Here is a 16,228-nt window from a genome sequence, read left to right as displayed (position 1 = left end):
TTGCCGTGGGAACCCCGCCCGGGCCAGGCCCCGCTCACGACTCGGGGCACCAGGCTGGAGCAGCCACGCGGACCAGGGCGTTTGGGGGGTCTCAGAAAACGACACCTGTCCCTAGAGTAACTCTCCAAGCGTAGTGCACACACCTCAGAAACACAGCGTACAACCCACATCACCCCCGCACGGTCAATTCCCAGCAATTCCAGCGGCAGAAATCTAAGGTGCCAGGAAGGCGCTGTTTAGCGGGAATTACCCTTTAAGACTGCACGGGTTCCGTGTTTCCTCTCGAGTCCACTTTTTGGGCCCTCTTTGGGACTCGGTTTCCTGCGAAGGGACTCGAGGAACTGACACGTGATCTTTACCTGTTCCTTGCAAGGCGCTTTAGACACTTGGCTGACTTTGGCCCTGTGACCATCCCAGAGTCAGTTAAAAACAAAACAAAACAACAACAAAATAAAAACAAACAAAAAACAGGTAATGGACGTGAGAGATTCAATAGTTCAAAAGGGTTGCTCCCAGGCTGATACAACCGGAGACTCCCAGCTCATCTCCCTAGGCTGAAGTTCCTCTATTTCAGCTTCCCTTTGCGGACCTCCTTTAAAGAGCAATGCAGACACGCACGGGGACAGTGGGCCACAGCCTATCTTCTTGTCCCTAGGCACATCTTTACTCTCTGGAACCCTCTCTCCCGGTTGGTTTTTTGTTTGTTTGTTTGTTTGTTTTGTTCTTGAGGCAAACTACTCAAAACTCACTTGCCTTGACACTTTCCTTAATTCCAATCCTGCTTGCAACTTTCCTTTCATGAGCAGGGGGCTTCTGACTTCATCCCCAGGGTCCTACACTGTTTGTGACTAGTTCCTTCCTCCCCGCTGGACACCCAGAGAAATCCTGCAGACTGTATCGATCTTCATTTTCAGTCCTCAGGGCGCCTGGCACACAGCTGGTCTTCAATAAATATACTTGGCACTAGAAGTGGAAGGGAGGTTTCACAACCTTGGCTGCCTCATCTGTAAAATGCCATCACCTGCCAGGGGTGGAACTTTTGGGACACCTGGGGCCCAGCTACAGGGAGAGAAAGGCAGCTGGGAGCCAACTCTGGCTGGCTGTTTCAGACGGTGTCACGGGGGTCTAGGAACCCCAGAACAGGTTCTCCCTGCCTTGTGGGCCTCTGCTGGGGAGCCAGCCCACACTCTGCAAGACATTCAGCACAATGGTGAAATATCATAAAGCGCTACAATCAGTATGGAAAAAAAATATTATGCAATTATGCGTGCATATCATTTTCTAAAATCTAGTGACCCTCATTCTCTCTCCCACAACTTGACTTTGAACATATAAGCTTCCTTGATAATGAGAAGGAACACTCCTCAACCTTTGAGCTGAGGGAAATTTCCCTCGTGGCTTCACCTTAGCAAGCACATTTGGGGGGGGGGTAAAAATCGAAGCACAGAGGATGAGGCACTCCCTCACATCCACCTGTGTCAGGGACTGATGGGGAATGGTGATGGCCCCGGGTGGTTGGAGGCAGGGAATAGGCTGGAGCAATGCATTTTTAACTAACTATCGGGATTTGCACTCAAGGCAATCCTCCTGCCTCAGTCTCCCCAATGCTGGGATTACAGGTAGGACATACGCACCTGATTTCTGCGGTGCTCTAACAGATGTTCTGCCTTGGAGATGGGGTGGGTGCGGTGAGCTGATGACTAAACAGAGAGTGACAGAATCCTGGGGAAAGGGTACTGATGCAGGCTGTGGGCACAAACAACTGGACCATCTATTTCCCCATCTGTGAAATTCAGACTTAGCATTCATTTCTCAGGAGCCTCAGGAAGACCCATCTAACAGACGGGCAAGCTGAGGCCCAGAGCAGAGGCATGCGAAGGCTCACCACTGTCGTGGCAGGCCCAGGACAAGGCCCTGCAGCTTCCCAGCCTCAGTCCTTTCCCTTTTCCCACTACAGTGGTCACTTCTCAGGCCTCCTGGCCTGGACCAGTCTCCTTGGCCAAGGCCTCCTGGGAGGAATTACAGGAAGTGGAAGACTCAGCCCCAGCCCAGTCCCCAGGCCCCACTGACAGTTGGGTTGCTTCCCAGGAGGGCAGATGTGTTGCCTAAGCTTCTCTTTGGCTTGGGCAGGAGGTGAGCACTGGAAGATGCCAGCATGTTGGATAGCCTCACCTGAGGGATTTAAATGGCCACTGCCCTCTCTGGGCATCCACTTAGGGAAAGCATCCTGGCAAGGCTGGGTAAAAGTGGGGAACAGAGGGCTGAGTGCAGTTTATCTTCCCAGAGGGCCATGGTCCATGCACCGCACTTCTCTGACCTCAGGCTCCATTGCCTGCCCCACAGGCTCTAAGGCTGAACAGGCAGGAGCTGCCCAGCACCCTATAGGTATGCTACCCTCCCACAGTTGTGCAAGCCCTGTGGCTTTCATTGTGGGAAATCTCCCTGTCAGGTGGGAGTCCTTGCTATACAGGGTACCCCCTTCCTCACTGCTCTGGCCTGGAACCCCCACCCCGCCCCATCATGGCTACTAGCAGTGCAGGGCAGTCAGACTGGGACTGAGCCTCAGCTCTAGGCTAACATGATGTCTGTGTGATAAATAGAAATGGTTTCACAACCAGGCAGTGGTGGCACACACCTTTAGTTCCAGCACTTGGGCGGCAGAGGCAGGTGGATCTCTAAGCTTGAGGGCCAGCCTGGTCTACAGAATGAGTTCCAGGACAGCCGGGGCTGCATAGAGAAAGAAACCCAGTCTCGAAAAACAAAAACAAACTAACTAACTAAGAAAAAAGAAAGATAGAGGGGCTGGAGAGATGACTCAGAGGTTAAGAGCATTGCCTGCTCTTCCAAAGGTCCTGAGTTCAATTCCCAGCAACCACATGGTGGGTCACAACCATCTGTAATGGGGTCTGGTGCCCTCTTCTGGCCTGCAGGCATACACACAGACAGAATATTATATACATAATAAATAAATAAATAAATAAATAAATAAATAAATAAATAAGTATATTTTTTAAAAAAGAAAAAAGAAAGATAGAAAGAAGGAAGGAAAAAAGGAAAGAAAGAAAAAGGAAGGAAGGAGGAAGGAAGGAAGGAAGGAAGGAAGGAAGGAAGGAGGAAGGAAGGAAGGAGGAAGGAAGGAAGGAGGAAGGAAGGAAGGAAGGAGGAAGGAAGGAGGAAGGAGGGAAGGAAGGAGGAAGGAAGGAAGGAGGAAGGAAGAAGGAAGGAAGGAAGGAAAAAGGAAAGCAGGAGGAAGGAAGGAAGGAATGAGGAAGGAAGGAAAGAAGGAAGGAAGGAAGGAAGGAAGGAAGGAAGGAAGGAAGGAAGGAAGGAAGATGATTTCACGTCTCTGAACCCAGGATTCTGTCTAATAGGAGAATGGCAGTGCCTACCTGGGCACATTGTTCAGATGGTGACCCTAAAGCTTTTGACATGCACATGTCTCATCTTGGGGCCTTTCTCAGCTATTCCTAGCATGCAAGTGAATGAGAGAGAGAGAGAGAGAGAGAGAGAGAGAGAGAGAGAGAGAGACATTTAGCCCAGTCACTATATGACCTTAACTCCTGATCTTCTTGCCGCCATCTCCAAAAGCAGGGATTATAGGTGCACCGCCACATCCAGTCTTGTTTTTTTTTTGTTAATTTACATTGTGAGCACGTGTCATAGCACGTAGGTTCTGGTGACTGAGGTCAATTTGTCAAGCAAGTTATCAAGTGACTTTACCGGCTGAGCCATCTCAATAAGCCCTATATGAGTTTTTGTTGTTGTTATTTTGTTTTGATTTGCTTTTTTGAGACAGGGTTTCTCTGTGTAACTTTGGAGCCTGTCCTGGAACTTGCTCAGTAGACCAGGCTGGCCTCTAACTTACAGAGATCCACCTGCCTCTGCCTCCAAGTTCTGGGATTAAAGGTGTGCGCCACCACCACCTGGTGAGGTTTCTTTTTACATAGTGAGGTTTTTTTTTTTTCATATGGTGGTGTTCTAGGCAAACACCCTACCAACTGAGTCACAAGCCTAGTTCTACTGTGTGTCTGTGCATGTGTGTGTTCTTACCTGTAGATTCACAACAAGCCTGTCCAGGGTCCTACATGCTGCACTCCCTCAGACCATGTCCATGATACTGTTCCTCGGGGTCACACGCCAAGTCTCCCAGTACAGCTTTGTGCTGGCTGCGAGTGATGGTGAAGGCACTGGGGAGGGGAGCATGGAAAGAGTTGGTGAACATGGTAGTGACAGAGCTTCCTCCTGCCAAAGCCTCTCTTGCAAGCAGTGCGAGTGGGAAGAGGAGAGATGTGGAGCTTCGGTAAGTGAGAAGGGTGCAGGGACCAAGGAGAAGACAGTCAGGCCCTTGGTTCATCTGTCCCCTGTCCACAGGTTTAGAGGGTGGCTGCCCTGCTCAAGAACCCACATAGTGGGAGGCCTCAAGCCCATCGATGGTTCTTCCCACTCTATCCTGCCCTGCCCGCCTCTCTGACATTTGGAGTTTTTCCTGGTCAGCGAAGTGTTTCCTAGCGTCTTCTCACATGAAGAAGAGGGGAAAAGAAATGAAGGCGTGGGATCCAGCGACACACTTAGCTTCTTTCACACTCTCAGCAGCTCTAGTGTAAGGTCAATACTGTGACCCAAAGAAGGGAGCCCGGGACAGCATGTCTCCACACCCCAAACCATCAACAATGTTAGCCCCGAGCTATCCAGATTAACAGGTGAGAGGGGCCCCACTTCTCATGAGTTCTCATGAGTTCCAACCCAGGAGGTTGACAGGGGTCGGCCCAGAGCCTGTTTCCACCTCCCAGGCCCCAGCAGAGCTTTGGCAGTCGGGACTCAGTTTTTAGCCAAGTGCCTGCCTATGACTGTGCCTTCTGGGGATGAGCGGGACCCCTGGGTGCGAATGCAGATCCAGAGAGGGCGTAGGCCAGCAGCCGCTGTGCGAACCGTCCCGCCCATCGGCGTGGGGACGTGGGAAGCTCCGCTTCCTGACTCCTCTCCGGCTCCTGGCCGCCCCGCCACGTCACCGTGTGGCTGAGAGTGCGCGGCGGGAGCGCGCGCGGGGAGGCGCGGCACCGGCCTGGGACACCGCGAGGCGCGGGGACGGGGACGTGGCAGCGCCCGGCGCTCCGAAAAGTTCCCTGGAAGTTCCCCGCGCGACGCGGCGCGGGAAGCGGCGGGCGGGACCATGAACGTGTTTCGAATCCTCGGAGACCTGAGCCACCTCCTTGCCATGTTCCTGCTCCTGGTCAAGATCTGGAGGTCCAAGAGCTGCGCCGGTGAGCGGCGCCCGGGCGGGGCGGGACGGGACCAGAGTGGGAACTCGGGCTCTGAGTGAACCGCGCGCGCATCCAAAAACTTTGGTGAAGTTGTTCCACATCAGAGGATCCGGGGGATTATGTGAGAGCGTGACTTTCGCTTCCACGGATACTACTACCGCACCTTCCTCGCCCCATCCTTCACCCCAAGGTGGCAATGTCACCGGTACTGGACAAAGACTGGGGGGAGGGGAGCAGACCCTCCCCCTCACTAGGAGAGAAGAGCGTATATTTAGAAAGTGCCCTAGTGGTGGTGTCTTTCCTTTGCCTTTGACTCCCCAAGAAGGACCTTCCGTTTCCTGCATGTTAGTGACACCAGCCTGGCGCGGGGGTGTGGAGCTGGCCCTGAGTGGAGATGGGAGCTATTGGAGGGGTCAGAGGTCTGGCTGCCTTGCTGCCTTACTGGGGTTGGGAGAAGTTTCCAGGCTGGTTGATGATTGCAGTCCCACTTGTGCAGTGAAAAGCTGCCCTCTATCTTTCAGCCTTCTTTGTCCTTAGAGCCCCTGCATGTATTAGGAATGCAGACAGGGGCTTTGGGGTGAGCTCAGACTCCACCAGAGCTGGGGAAGCAGAGAACAGCTGAGCGCTACGTGGAGGAAGGGGATGGGCAGGGTGTGTGCCCAGAAGCAGAGAACAGAGTTGAGAACGCTAGTGCAAATACATAGAAGCCACAGGGCATAGGGCGGATCCTGGGAAGGATACACACGGGGGTCGGGGGTGGGGAGAAGATCCAGAAGGTAGGGTGGTCCGGAGGTGAACGGCTTTACCAATTATGCTTGGGATCCAAGACTGAGAAAGCCAGGAAAGGTTTTGAAGCAGAGCGAGAGGAGCAGCAGGTCTCTCCAGAAGCGGGGGATGGGGGTTGAAAGCGTTCTAGATGTCACCAAGGAGACTGGATAGGAGAGGGACTGGGCTGCTAAGGATTTGGCCACATTTGGGGTCCAGTGGCTCTGCACTGAACTGGAAGTTCTGGGGTTTGGCGTCTCCCGAGTGTCATTCATAGTCCTTCAGGATCTGGCTCAGGGCACCTGGGGACTGGAGGCCCAAAAGGGAAGTCCACTTGGACCTGTGCCGTGCTTCAGAGAATGCCAGGGGCAGGAAGAGGGGTGGGGGCTGCTACCCTCCTGAGCACTGTGCCCTGAAACCCCACTGCCCTGCCGTGGGTTGCTGGCCTACTGCAAGACCAGCAAAAAGGACCAGTGAGGTCAAGTCAGTAAGTGGTGTGGCTCCTTAACCTTAGTAAGTGCTGTGGGCAAAAGAAAAATGGCAGCTGGTGCCAGGCCGGAGTGCTGGAGACACTGGCCACTGTCTTGCTGTGTTATGTAGTCTGGGGTCTCTTGTGTAACCTGGGGTCTCTGTTTTCCCATCAGTCAGAGGGACAGGAGGCTGCTCTGACTGGTTAACCCTTTAGAGACAGGCTCAGACTCACAGTGTCCCTTTTTCTTCTGGGCTCTGGATGGGGATGGTGTTTGTGGTAATCAGTGTTTTTGTTGTTTTGTTTTGGGTTTTTTGTTTTTAGGTTTTTAAAATAATTTTATTTTTTAATTGATTTTATTGAGCTCTACGCTTTTTTTCCTGCTCCCCTCCCTACCTCTCCTCTCCCTTTCAACCCTCTCTAGTGGTCCCCATGCTCCCAATTTACTCAGTAACTCTTGTCTTTTTCTACTTCCCATGTAGGTTAGATTCATGTATGCCTCTCTTAGGGTCTTCATTGTTATCTAGGTTCTCTGGGATTGAGATTTGTAGGCTGGTTTTCTTTGCTTTATGTTTAAAAACCACTTATGAGTGAATATGTATGATATTTGTCTTTCTGGGTCTGGGTTACCTCACTCAAAATGATGTTTTCTAGCTCCATCCATTTCAAGCTGTTGTTATTTTTTTCTACTGTGTAGTGCTCCATTGTGTAAATGTTCCACATTTTTCTTATCCATTCTTCGGTTAAAGAACATTTAGGTTGTTTCCAGGTTCTGCCTATGACAAACAAAGCTGCTATGAACATAGTTGAGCATGTGTCCTTGTGGCACGATCGAGCATCCTTTGGATATATACCCAAAAGTAGTATTACTGGGTCTTGAGGAAGGTTGTTTCCTAATTTTCTGAGAAATCACATTTACATGTGGTACAAAAGGGTTGTACCAGCTTGCATACCCACCAGCAATGCAGAAGTGTTCCCTTTTCTCCCACAACCTCTCCAGCATAAGTTGTCATCAGTGTTTTTGATCTTGGCCATTCTTACAGGTGTAAGATGGAATCTCAGAGTTGTTTTGCTTTGCATTTCTCTGAGTAATTTGGGAGCATGGGGACCTTGGGGGAGGGTTGAAGGGGGGAGGGGAGAGGCAGGGAGGGGAGCAGAGAAAAATGCAGAGCTCAATAAATATCAATAAAATATGTAAAAAAAACCCAGAAAATAAAATAATAAAAAACATAAAAGAAAATGTCACCATGGCTGGGTGGTGGTGACAGACTCCTTTAATCCCAGCATTCAGAAGTAGGCAGATCTCTGTGAGTTTAAGGACAGCCTGGTCTATAGAGCAAGTTCCAGGACAGCCATGACTGCACAGAGAAACCCTGTCTTGAAAAACAAAACAAACAGAAGGTGACTCTGTCCCAGGACTGTCAGCCCCACCAGAAGCGTTAGGTAGGCGGTGTGGACATAGGAAAGAAAAGACACTACGTGGGTCACACTGCCCAGACATTCTGCTCACTTGCAATATAATCTAGATATATTGATAGACTGGACTGACCGTGACAAGAGCCAGGGCAGAGAGTGGCCCAGGCTGCAACTGGGATAATGTTTTGTTTCTTTTAAGGACATTTGGAAGCCAGTTACACACTTTAAGCAGAAATTTATTTTAAAATAACCCTTGAAGCCAGGCGGAGGTGGTGCACACCTTTAATCTCAGCACTCGGGAGACAGAGGTTGGCAGATCTCTGGGAGTTCCAGGCCAACCTGGTCTACAGAGCGAGTAAGCTAGGACTGTTACACAGAGAAACCGTGTCTCGGAAAATCCAAATACATACATACATACATACATACATACATACAGTAGTTCTTGGGTTTCTGGATGGAGACTGGAAATGGAGGACTAGTGGCCAGCAATGAAAGATTCTAAGAGACCAATCCACGAGGCCCTGAAGTGACATAGCTGGCTGTCAGAGCTGCAGAGCAAAGGGGAGTAGGCTAAGGGATGCTGAAGGGATGTGAGAGAGGGGGCTGGAGAGGAGAGGAAGGGAGGGAGGCCCAAGGGTCGCTGTGAGTTCTGGGGCTTGAGAGCTAAGGGTTGGAGGGCTGTTTACCAAGAAGGGGTGGAGAGAGCTTTGTGTTAAGCTGACTTTGGGGTCCTCGTGGGATTGTCCTGAAAAAATGGAGGAGACAGGTGAACGAATGTACAGGCCAAAACTGAGAGGAGAGGAGGGTTCAGATGTGGAGGGTCCCTAGTGTTGTGTGTGAGTGTGTGTGCAAAAGAAATAGTATTTTATTATATTTATTTGTTCTTTTTATTGTATATGTGTGTACCTGAGTCTATGTATATGTACCACGTGCTTGCATTGACAGTGGAGGTCAGAAGAGGGCAACAGATCTCCTGCCTAGAGTTATAGGCAGTTGTGAGCCACTTTGTGGAGGGCTGGGAGCTGAACCCCATTCTTCTTCTTCTTCTTCTTCTTCTTCTTCTTCTTCTTCTTCTTCTTCTTCTTCTTCTTCTCCTCCTCCTCCTCCTCCTCCTCCTCCTCCTCCTCCTCCTCCTCCTCCTCTTCTTCTTCTTCTTCTTCTTCATTTTTCGAGACAGGGTTTCTCTGTAGCTTTTTGGAGCCTGTCCTGGAACTAGCTCTTGTAGACCAGGCTGGCCTTGAACTCACAGAGATCCACCTGCCCTGCCTCCTGAGTACTGGGATTAAAGGAGTGCACCACCACCACCTGGCAAATAATTCCTTTTTAAAAAGGCAGACAGACAGACCGTGGAGCTGGGCATGGTGGGGGTACACGCCTGTAGCTGCAGCACTGAAGAGCAGAGGCAGGGAGAGGTGCTAAAAGCTTGAAGCCAGCCTTTTCTTTTTTGACTAATTAATTAATTAATTTCGAGATGTGGTTTCAGCCACGTAGCCCTGGCTGACCTTGAACTCAAAAGGGGTTAAAGGCAAGCGCCACCACACCTGCAAGCCAGCCTATTCTAGACAGCAAGCTCCAGGCCAGTCAGGACCATACAGCAAGACCCCGTCTCAAAAGAGGGAAAGAAAAAAGAAACAAGAGTGGAGAATAAGACATCGTTTGTGACGACTCCATGCACCTGGGTCATGCGCAGGCACTCAGGCACACACAGTGAGCCGTGGCCCGAGGTCCGTGATTCCCTGCATCTGGTTCATGCGCAGACACAGACAGTGAGCCGCGGCCCAGGGTCTGTGACTCCATGCACCTAGGTCATGCGCAAGCGCACACAGTGAGCCGCGGTCCGTGCTCTAGGGCTTCCTTACTTTTGCACGTACCATTTAGTGTTGATTATTTACTAACTGCAGTGTTGGGACTGAACCCAGGGCCTTGCACATGCTTGGCAAGGGCTCCGTCACTGAGTCGCACCCCTCATTTTCGTATTATAATGAGTAAAAATAGGCATAACCTTTGTGAGTAGGAAAAGGGCTTTACAAATTTGTGCATTTTGGAAAAGAGAGTGCTGCCGGCCCGCGCCTTCATCTGCCTGCTTGTCTCCCTGGTGAATCAGCACCTGGAGTCAGTGCCTTGTTCTCCCAGGATGGAGCTCTGGGGTTGTCACTGGAGCTCTGGGGGTGGCACACAGAACAGCCTCAACACCCCCACCCAGGCGACTCACACTACGCCCGCGTCCTCCACTGAGAAGCACTAAGGTGGCGCACGCAGGGTGACTGGGAACGTAGTGTTCGAATCTTTATTTGGAGACAGAGCACAGCTCAACAGAGGCACAGGGACTCCAGTGACTTAGAGCTGGGCAGGGACAGCCGTACCTGGCGCCTGGGCCACCACCCTGATGCTGTCTTCTCACTGTCTCTTGCTCGCCCTGCACAGGCATCTCTGGGAAGAGCCAGATCCTGTTCGCTCTGGTTTTCACCACCAGGTACCTGGACCTCTTCTCCAACTTCATCTCCGTCTACAACACAGTGATGAAGGTGAGAGCGCACACGCTGGGTTGCGGGAGCGCTGGGAAGTTTCAGGCCAGGGCTGAAGCCATCGCACCTGCCTTGCTGCCCAGGGCCTTTCAGGGATGGCTCTCTCAGTACTGTCTCCTCAGGGCCAAGGTGGTCCTTGCACTTAGCTCAGAGGGGTGACTGTGAAGGTCATCGAGGTCGCAAATTTAAATGTGAGGCATGTTATCATGACACACTCTTGTAATATCAGCACTGGGGAAGCAAGGAGGCAGGAGGGTTTGCTGCAAGTTCAAGGCCAGCCTGGTCTACATACCTTGTTCCAGGGCTACACAGGCTAGACAGTGTCTCAAAAGATCCCCCCCCCACACACACACACATTCCCTAAAACTAGCCGTAACACAGAATGGTTAAACAAATAAAGCAGACATTTGTTTATTGGATTCTGGACATTTGGTGACTTGATTTGGCCACAAGCGTGTTCTGCCTCTTCTGTGCCAGACTCTTGGGGACATTCAAGGCTCATGGATCCTGAGGGGAACGCCATAGGCAAATGAGAACACTGGTTATGGATGGGGCTAAGCAAAGTATTAAAATCTTACATTAATTGATGTTTTCTTTTTAAAAAGTTGTGAAGAGTTATCTGATAGAGGATGGCTGGGTAGCTACCTCAGAGAGTGTGCACAGGAGCTAAGGAGTAAACCGAGGTGATTAACCTTGAGATTAGAGGACTAGCACCCAACAAAACAATAGCCAGGGCAAAGGCCCCTAGAGGCAGGAACAAGCTGGCCTCTTCGGAGAAGCGTTATGAGGCTGAGGCAGTGGGAACCCCGTGGGATTGCTGTAGGGAGAGGGGCCAGGGGGGTACTGGGCAAGGAGTGCCAAGGGCTCAAGTCAGTTACAGGGACCAGAGGCTTCCACGGTGCTGTGGTTTGCAAGTGAGGCCATTTTCTCACTTCCTCTGCCATGCCTCATCTCTTTGCCATGGAGTGTTGGGTGCTTTGGGATTGAAGATTCTCACCAGCCCTCCTGGCTCTGAGGCACATACATCAGAGGTAAGAACAGATTGCTAGTCAGCCAAGTGGGCTGCAGCTGCTCGCAGGCAACAGTGTGGGTGACTTGGGCAAAGCTAGAGTTGTACCGCTCCTATTACCTAACATCTGGATGTGAGCATCCGTGGCGGGCTTGGCAGCCCCACGGATTCCTAGGCTCCTTTTTAACTCCTTGCTCTGTCGTCCTTAGTGTGGCCAGGACTCGTGGTATGCAAACTAGACAGCTGTTCAGCAGCGCACACCTGCTTAGCCTCTGCAGTTGCCATCTTGAAATTCCTAGTTGTAAACAAAGGGCCTCACCTTTTTATTTGGCAGTTGGTCAGTAGGCTTGTGTGGCTGACTAGTCATGCGCACACCTATCCTCAGTTACATAGTTACAAAACAAAGTGTGTACTGTGGCTCCTAAGGCAGATGGGGATTGGTGGCCCAGGAAGGTATCTGACAGCTAGGTAAGTTTTTTGTTTTTTTAATAAGATGGTCTTACTGTGTAGCCTTGGGGGCCTGGAACTCACAGAAATCCACCAGCCTTCTAAGTGCTGCAATCACAGGAGCAGACCACCGTGCCTGGCTTGATTTAGGTTGGTTTATTTTTCATTTTTTTTTTTTTTTGTTTTTTGAGACAGGGTTTCTCTGTGTAACGAGCTCTGTAGACCAGGCTGGCCTCGAACTCACAGAGATCCACCCGCTGTTGCCTTCCCAGTGCTGTAATTAAAGGTGAGCGCCAGCACAGCCCAGCTTGTTTAGTTTTTAAAGATTTACTTGTATTTTCTATGTATGCCTGTTTGCCTGTATGTATGTGCACCACATATATGCAGGGTACAGAGGCTAGAAGGCGTTGCATTCCCTGAAACTGGAGTTCAAGCCCATTGTGAGCTAGCTGGGAGCCACACTTGGGTTCTCTGCAAGAGCAGGAAGTGCTCACAGCCTCTCTCCAGCCTCCTGTTCTTGGTTTGGAAAGAGGATCTTACCACATAATAAAGGCTGGCCTTGAACAAAAAATAAAAAACCAGCAACTTCAACAAAATGAGTTATAGGGGGCTGAAGCAGGCTGACTTCATTTTTTGAGACAGGATCTCTCTACATAGCCTTGACTGTCCTGGAATTCACTCTGTAGATCAGGCTGTCCTTGAACTTACAGAGATCTGCCTGCCTCCTGATTAAAGGCATGTGCTACCACCGGCTGGCACAGAGATCTTTGTGTGTCTGTAGACCAGGCTGGCCTCGAACTCACAGAGATCACCTGTCTCTGCCTACCAAGTGCTGGGATTAAAGGTGTGTGATACCGCCACCCAGCTGGAGAAACTTTTTAAATAGAATCTCAAGTGACTGAGATGGAGGATGGTGAGTTCTAGACTAGTCCGAGTGTAAGAAGGTGCAATGAATAAAGATGCCTGCCATTAAGTCTGATGATCTGAGCTGGATCCCCAGAACCCATATGGTAGAAGGAGAGAACTAATTACCGCATATTATCCTTTGACATCTATATGCACACCTCAGCATGTATTTGTGCCAACACACAGACAGACAGACACACACACACACACACACACACACACACGACTTTCAAAAGACAAAACGAATAGCTGGGTGTGGTGGTGCACACTTTTAATCCCAGCACTCTGGGTCAGAGGCAGGCAGATTTCTATGAGTTCTAGGCCAGCCTGGTCTACAAAGCAAGTTCCAGGATAGCCAGAGCTGTTACACAAAGAAACCCTGTCTCAAACAAACAAACAAAACAAAAAACCCAAAGCCTGAGAATTCTACCCCGGGATTCCTACCTACTCTGGAAATCCCATTTTGGTTGAGTGCGTCATCTGAAGCCCTAGTTCTGCCTGCTCACGGGTGGGGTGGGAATGTCTTATCTCTATCTTGCAGGGTGACTGTGAAGATTCCAAGAGATGTTCTGGCACACCAAAGGGAATCCTCTGACTCAGGGACATCCTTTGGGCTCATCACTAGTAGGGGGGTGTTGTCACCTGTGAAGCATTTGAACTGTGTGAATCTGGGTCTGGGTTCTTACCCTGTACTTAGAATCATTGTCCGCTTAGTTCATTCCTCTGCAGACCCAGCCTTGTGTGGCAGGATGAAGCGTCTAGTCTGGAATGTAATGGAGAGATGGCCATCATTTTCCCTCCCTCACTAATCTTAGTTGGAGCATTCAGAGGAGAGGCCTGTCCATGAATCCTCTTGTAGGGCAGATGGACTCACACGTCTTCACAGAGCATGTGATCTGATCCCATGCTACAGGTTGTGGTGACAGCATGCCATTCTAGTGACGTTTAAGTGATTGCATTCTCTGTGCCAGTGTAATCTAGTGCCAGTGAGCACAGTAGCACCACCAGAAGTTGTTAGAAACGCAAATGTCGAGACCTACAGAAGAGATCCTGGGGATGGCATCAGAGAAGCCGTTGTGACTAATGCAATCCTCCAGCTCACAAGGCCAGGGGCCCCAGAACCCCCCCCCCTCTCTCTCTCTCACACACACACACACACACACCTCTCACACACACGTTGAGGGACCATAGCATATTGGCCCTCTGGGTTACAGAGATCATAGCTTATTATGACCATTAAGAAATGATGTCCATGTCTCCCTAGGTTGTTTTCCTCCTCTGTGCCTATGTCACTGTGTACATGATCTATTGGAAGTTCCGGAAAACATTTGACATGGAGAATGACACGTTCCGGCTGGAGTTCCTCCTGGTCCCAGTGATCGGCCTTTCCTTTCTGGTGAACTACAGTAATGCACCAATGGAGGTGAGTCTGACCCCAAGGCCCAGCCGTCTGGGCCTGCCTACACCACTCACCCCCATCCCCAGGCAAGGGGCACATCGGCTGAGTCAGAGGTTCCACGGTAAGCTGGTGGTAACCCTGCTTCTGTTGCAGTCCAGGCTGCCTATAACTCAGCAGGCCTGAGCTTCGAGAGACAAGCATCTCTGGAGGTCCTATGCTTACACACTGTGGCCTAAATTGTTACTTATCAACTGTGCAGTCTATTAAAACTATGTTTTGTGGACATTTGCGCTGTGGTAAAACAGACCTTACACACCTGAGTTTGTATTTCCATAGGAGGCAATGGAAACGTACAGCTACTAAAGTTCAGGCTGGAGACACTATGGGTAGAGTGCTTGCCCAGTATGCATCCGGCCTTGAGTTCTATCCCCAACACCAAAAAGCCACAAATGAGTTCCTAAACTTGGTGTGGTGAAGCATGGCTGTCACTCCAGCCCTTCCTTGGGAGGCAGTTAACTCAAAGCCTACCTAGGTTACACTGGGACCCTGAACAAGTGATTGTATGACAAACTGTTCTCTCCAGCATAGTTCACTACACATGGGTCCTCCAAAGCAAGGACCCTCACAGCCCTCTGCTTCTCTGACAGGTCCTCTGGACCTTCTCCATCTATTTGGAGTCAGTGGCCATCCTGCCGCAGCTCTTCATGATCAGCAAGACTGGAGAGGCGGAGACCATCACCACTCACTACCTGTTCTTCCTGGGACTGTATCGGGCACTCTATCTAGCCAACTGGATCTGGCGGTACCAGACAGAGAATTTCTATGATCAGATCTCCGTGGTGTCTGGAGTAGTACAAACCATCTTTTACTGTGACTTCTTCTACTTGTATGTGACCAGAGGTAGGGACTGGTGCTGTCATTATACACTCTATGGTATTCCAGCTGATGAGTCAGGGCCAAGGCTCATCCCTTCCGGAGCTTATTTGGATGGGAGAGGCACAGACCAATGGGAACCATACTTGTGTACAGATGAGAACTGGGGACTTTTGACAAACCTGGTTAGGAAATATCTCATGCATAAGCTCCAAAGTGGGCCTTGGAAAGTTCTAAACCTTGAAACGCAAACCAACTAAATTCACACAGGGCTGAGGAGGTTTGCTAGTACATCACCAGAGCATCTGTAATGGCTATGGTGGCACACGCCTTTAATCCCAGCACTCGGGAGGCAGAGGCAGGCGGATCTCTGTGAGTTCGAGACCAGCCTGGTCTACAGAGCTAGTTCCAGGACAGGCTCCAAAGCCACAGAAAAACTCTGTCTCGAAAAAATAAAAAGTCACTTCAATCAACCCAGTAATTGCCATGCAAGGAGGGTCGTGACAGTGACGAGATAGTTTATGTGAGTGGAGCGATGAATTGAAGCCAATTGCTAAAATGTACAACTATGTAAGGAAGGAGCACAGTAGCCAAAATTGAGCCAAAGGGGCATAGAGCCCATGGATAACCTGAAATGGAAACTTGTGGTAACCTGATCCGCAAACAACTTTTAAGAGGCATGGTGTAATATAGACAGGCTAATGAAACTCACAAAAGGAGGGGGATGAAACAATACTTTTCTAAGTATAGCATGATCTATAACTTCATCTTCCTTTTCTTCTAGTCCTTAAAGGAAAGAAGTTAAGCCTACCTATGCCAGTCTGAAGAGATGGGCCACCCTGTAAGGCATCCAAAGCAAACTACTTGGACTGTTCTCCTTGATGACAAACAATTGGTGTGAATTTGAGCAAAGCACTGGCCGAACTTCCCATCTCACCATCACCACGGATGTAATGAGGCCTCACAATGACGAGTGAATTAAGGAGCAGTTAAGATACCCCCCTCCACGAACGACCAAATATTGCTCCTTTGACTAGAGGAAGGCTCATGTCAAGGAACAGGCAGATACATTCAAAGATCCTTCCGAGGTCAGTGTGGAACAAGACCCTGGGTGTATGCATGTGTTGTCACTCAACTGGCTTCCACACTGCAGCTTAG

The 16,228-nt window shown here is 50.2% G+C and overlaps 1 protein-coding gene across 1 annotated transcript; it reads left to right on the top strand.

Moving 5' to 3' along the window:
- The first annotated feature begins 5,024 nt into the window (after window positions 1-5,024).
- Window positions 5,025-16,030, top strand: Kdelr3 (KDEL endoplasmic reticulum protein retention receptor 3). The gene is made up of 5 exons (XM_075959887.1): window positions 5,025-5,261; window positions 10,336-10,436; window positions 14,063-14,221; window positions 14,845-15,097; window positions 15,855-16,030. The coding sequence occupies exons 1-5, from the start codon at window positions 5,171-5,173 to the stop codon at window positions 15,893-15,895; spliced, it is 645 nt and encodes a 214-aa protein (XP_075816002.1). The 5' UTR covers window positions 5,025-5,170; the 3' UTR covers window positions 15,896-16,030.
- The last annotated feature ends 198 nt before the right edge of the window (window positions 16,031-16,228 follow it).

This window comes from Microtus pennsylvanicus, chromosome 2 (genome assembly GCF_037038515.1).
Source record: "Microtus pennsylvanicus isolate mMicPen1 chromosome 2, mMicPen1.hap1, whole genome shotgun sequence".
NCBI classification, from domain to species: domain Eukaryota; kingdom Metazoa; phylum Chordata; class Mammalia; order Rodentia; family Cricetidae; genus Microtus; species Microtus pennsylvanicus.
Note: the sequence above shows the minus strand (reverse complement) of the source record. Positions and strands in the feature narration are given on the sequence as shown.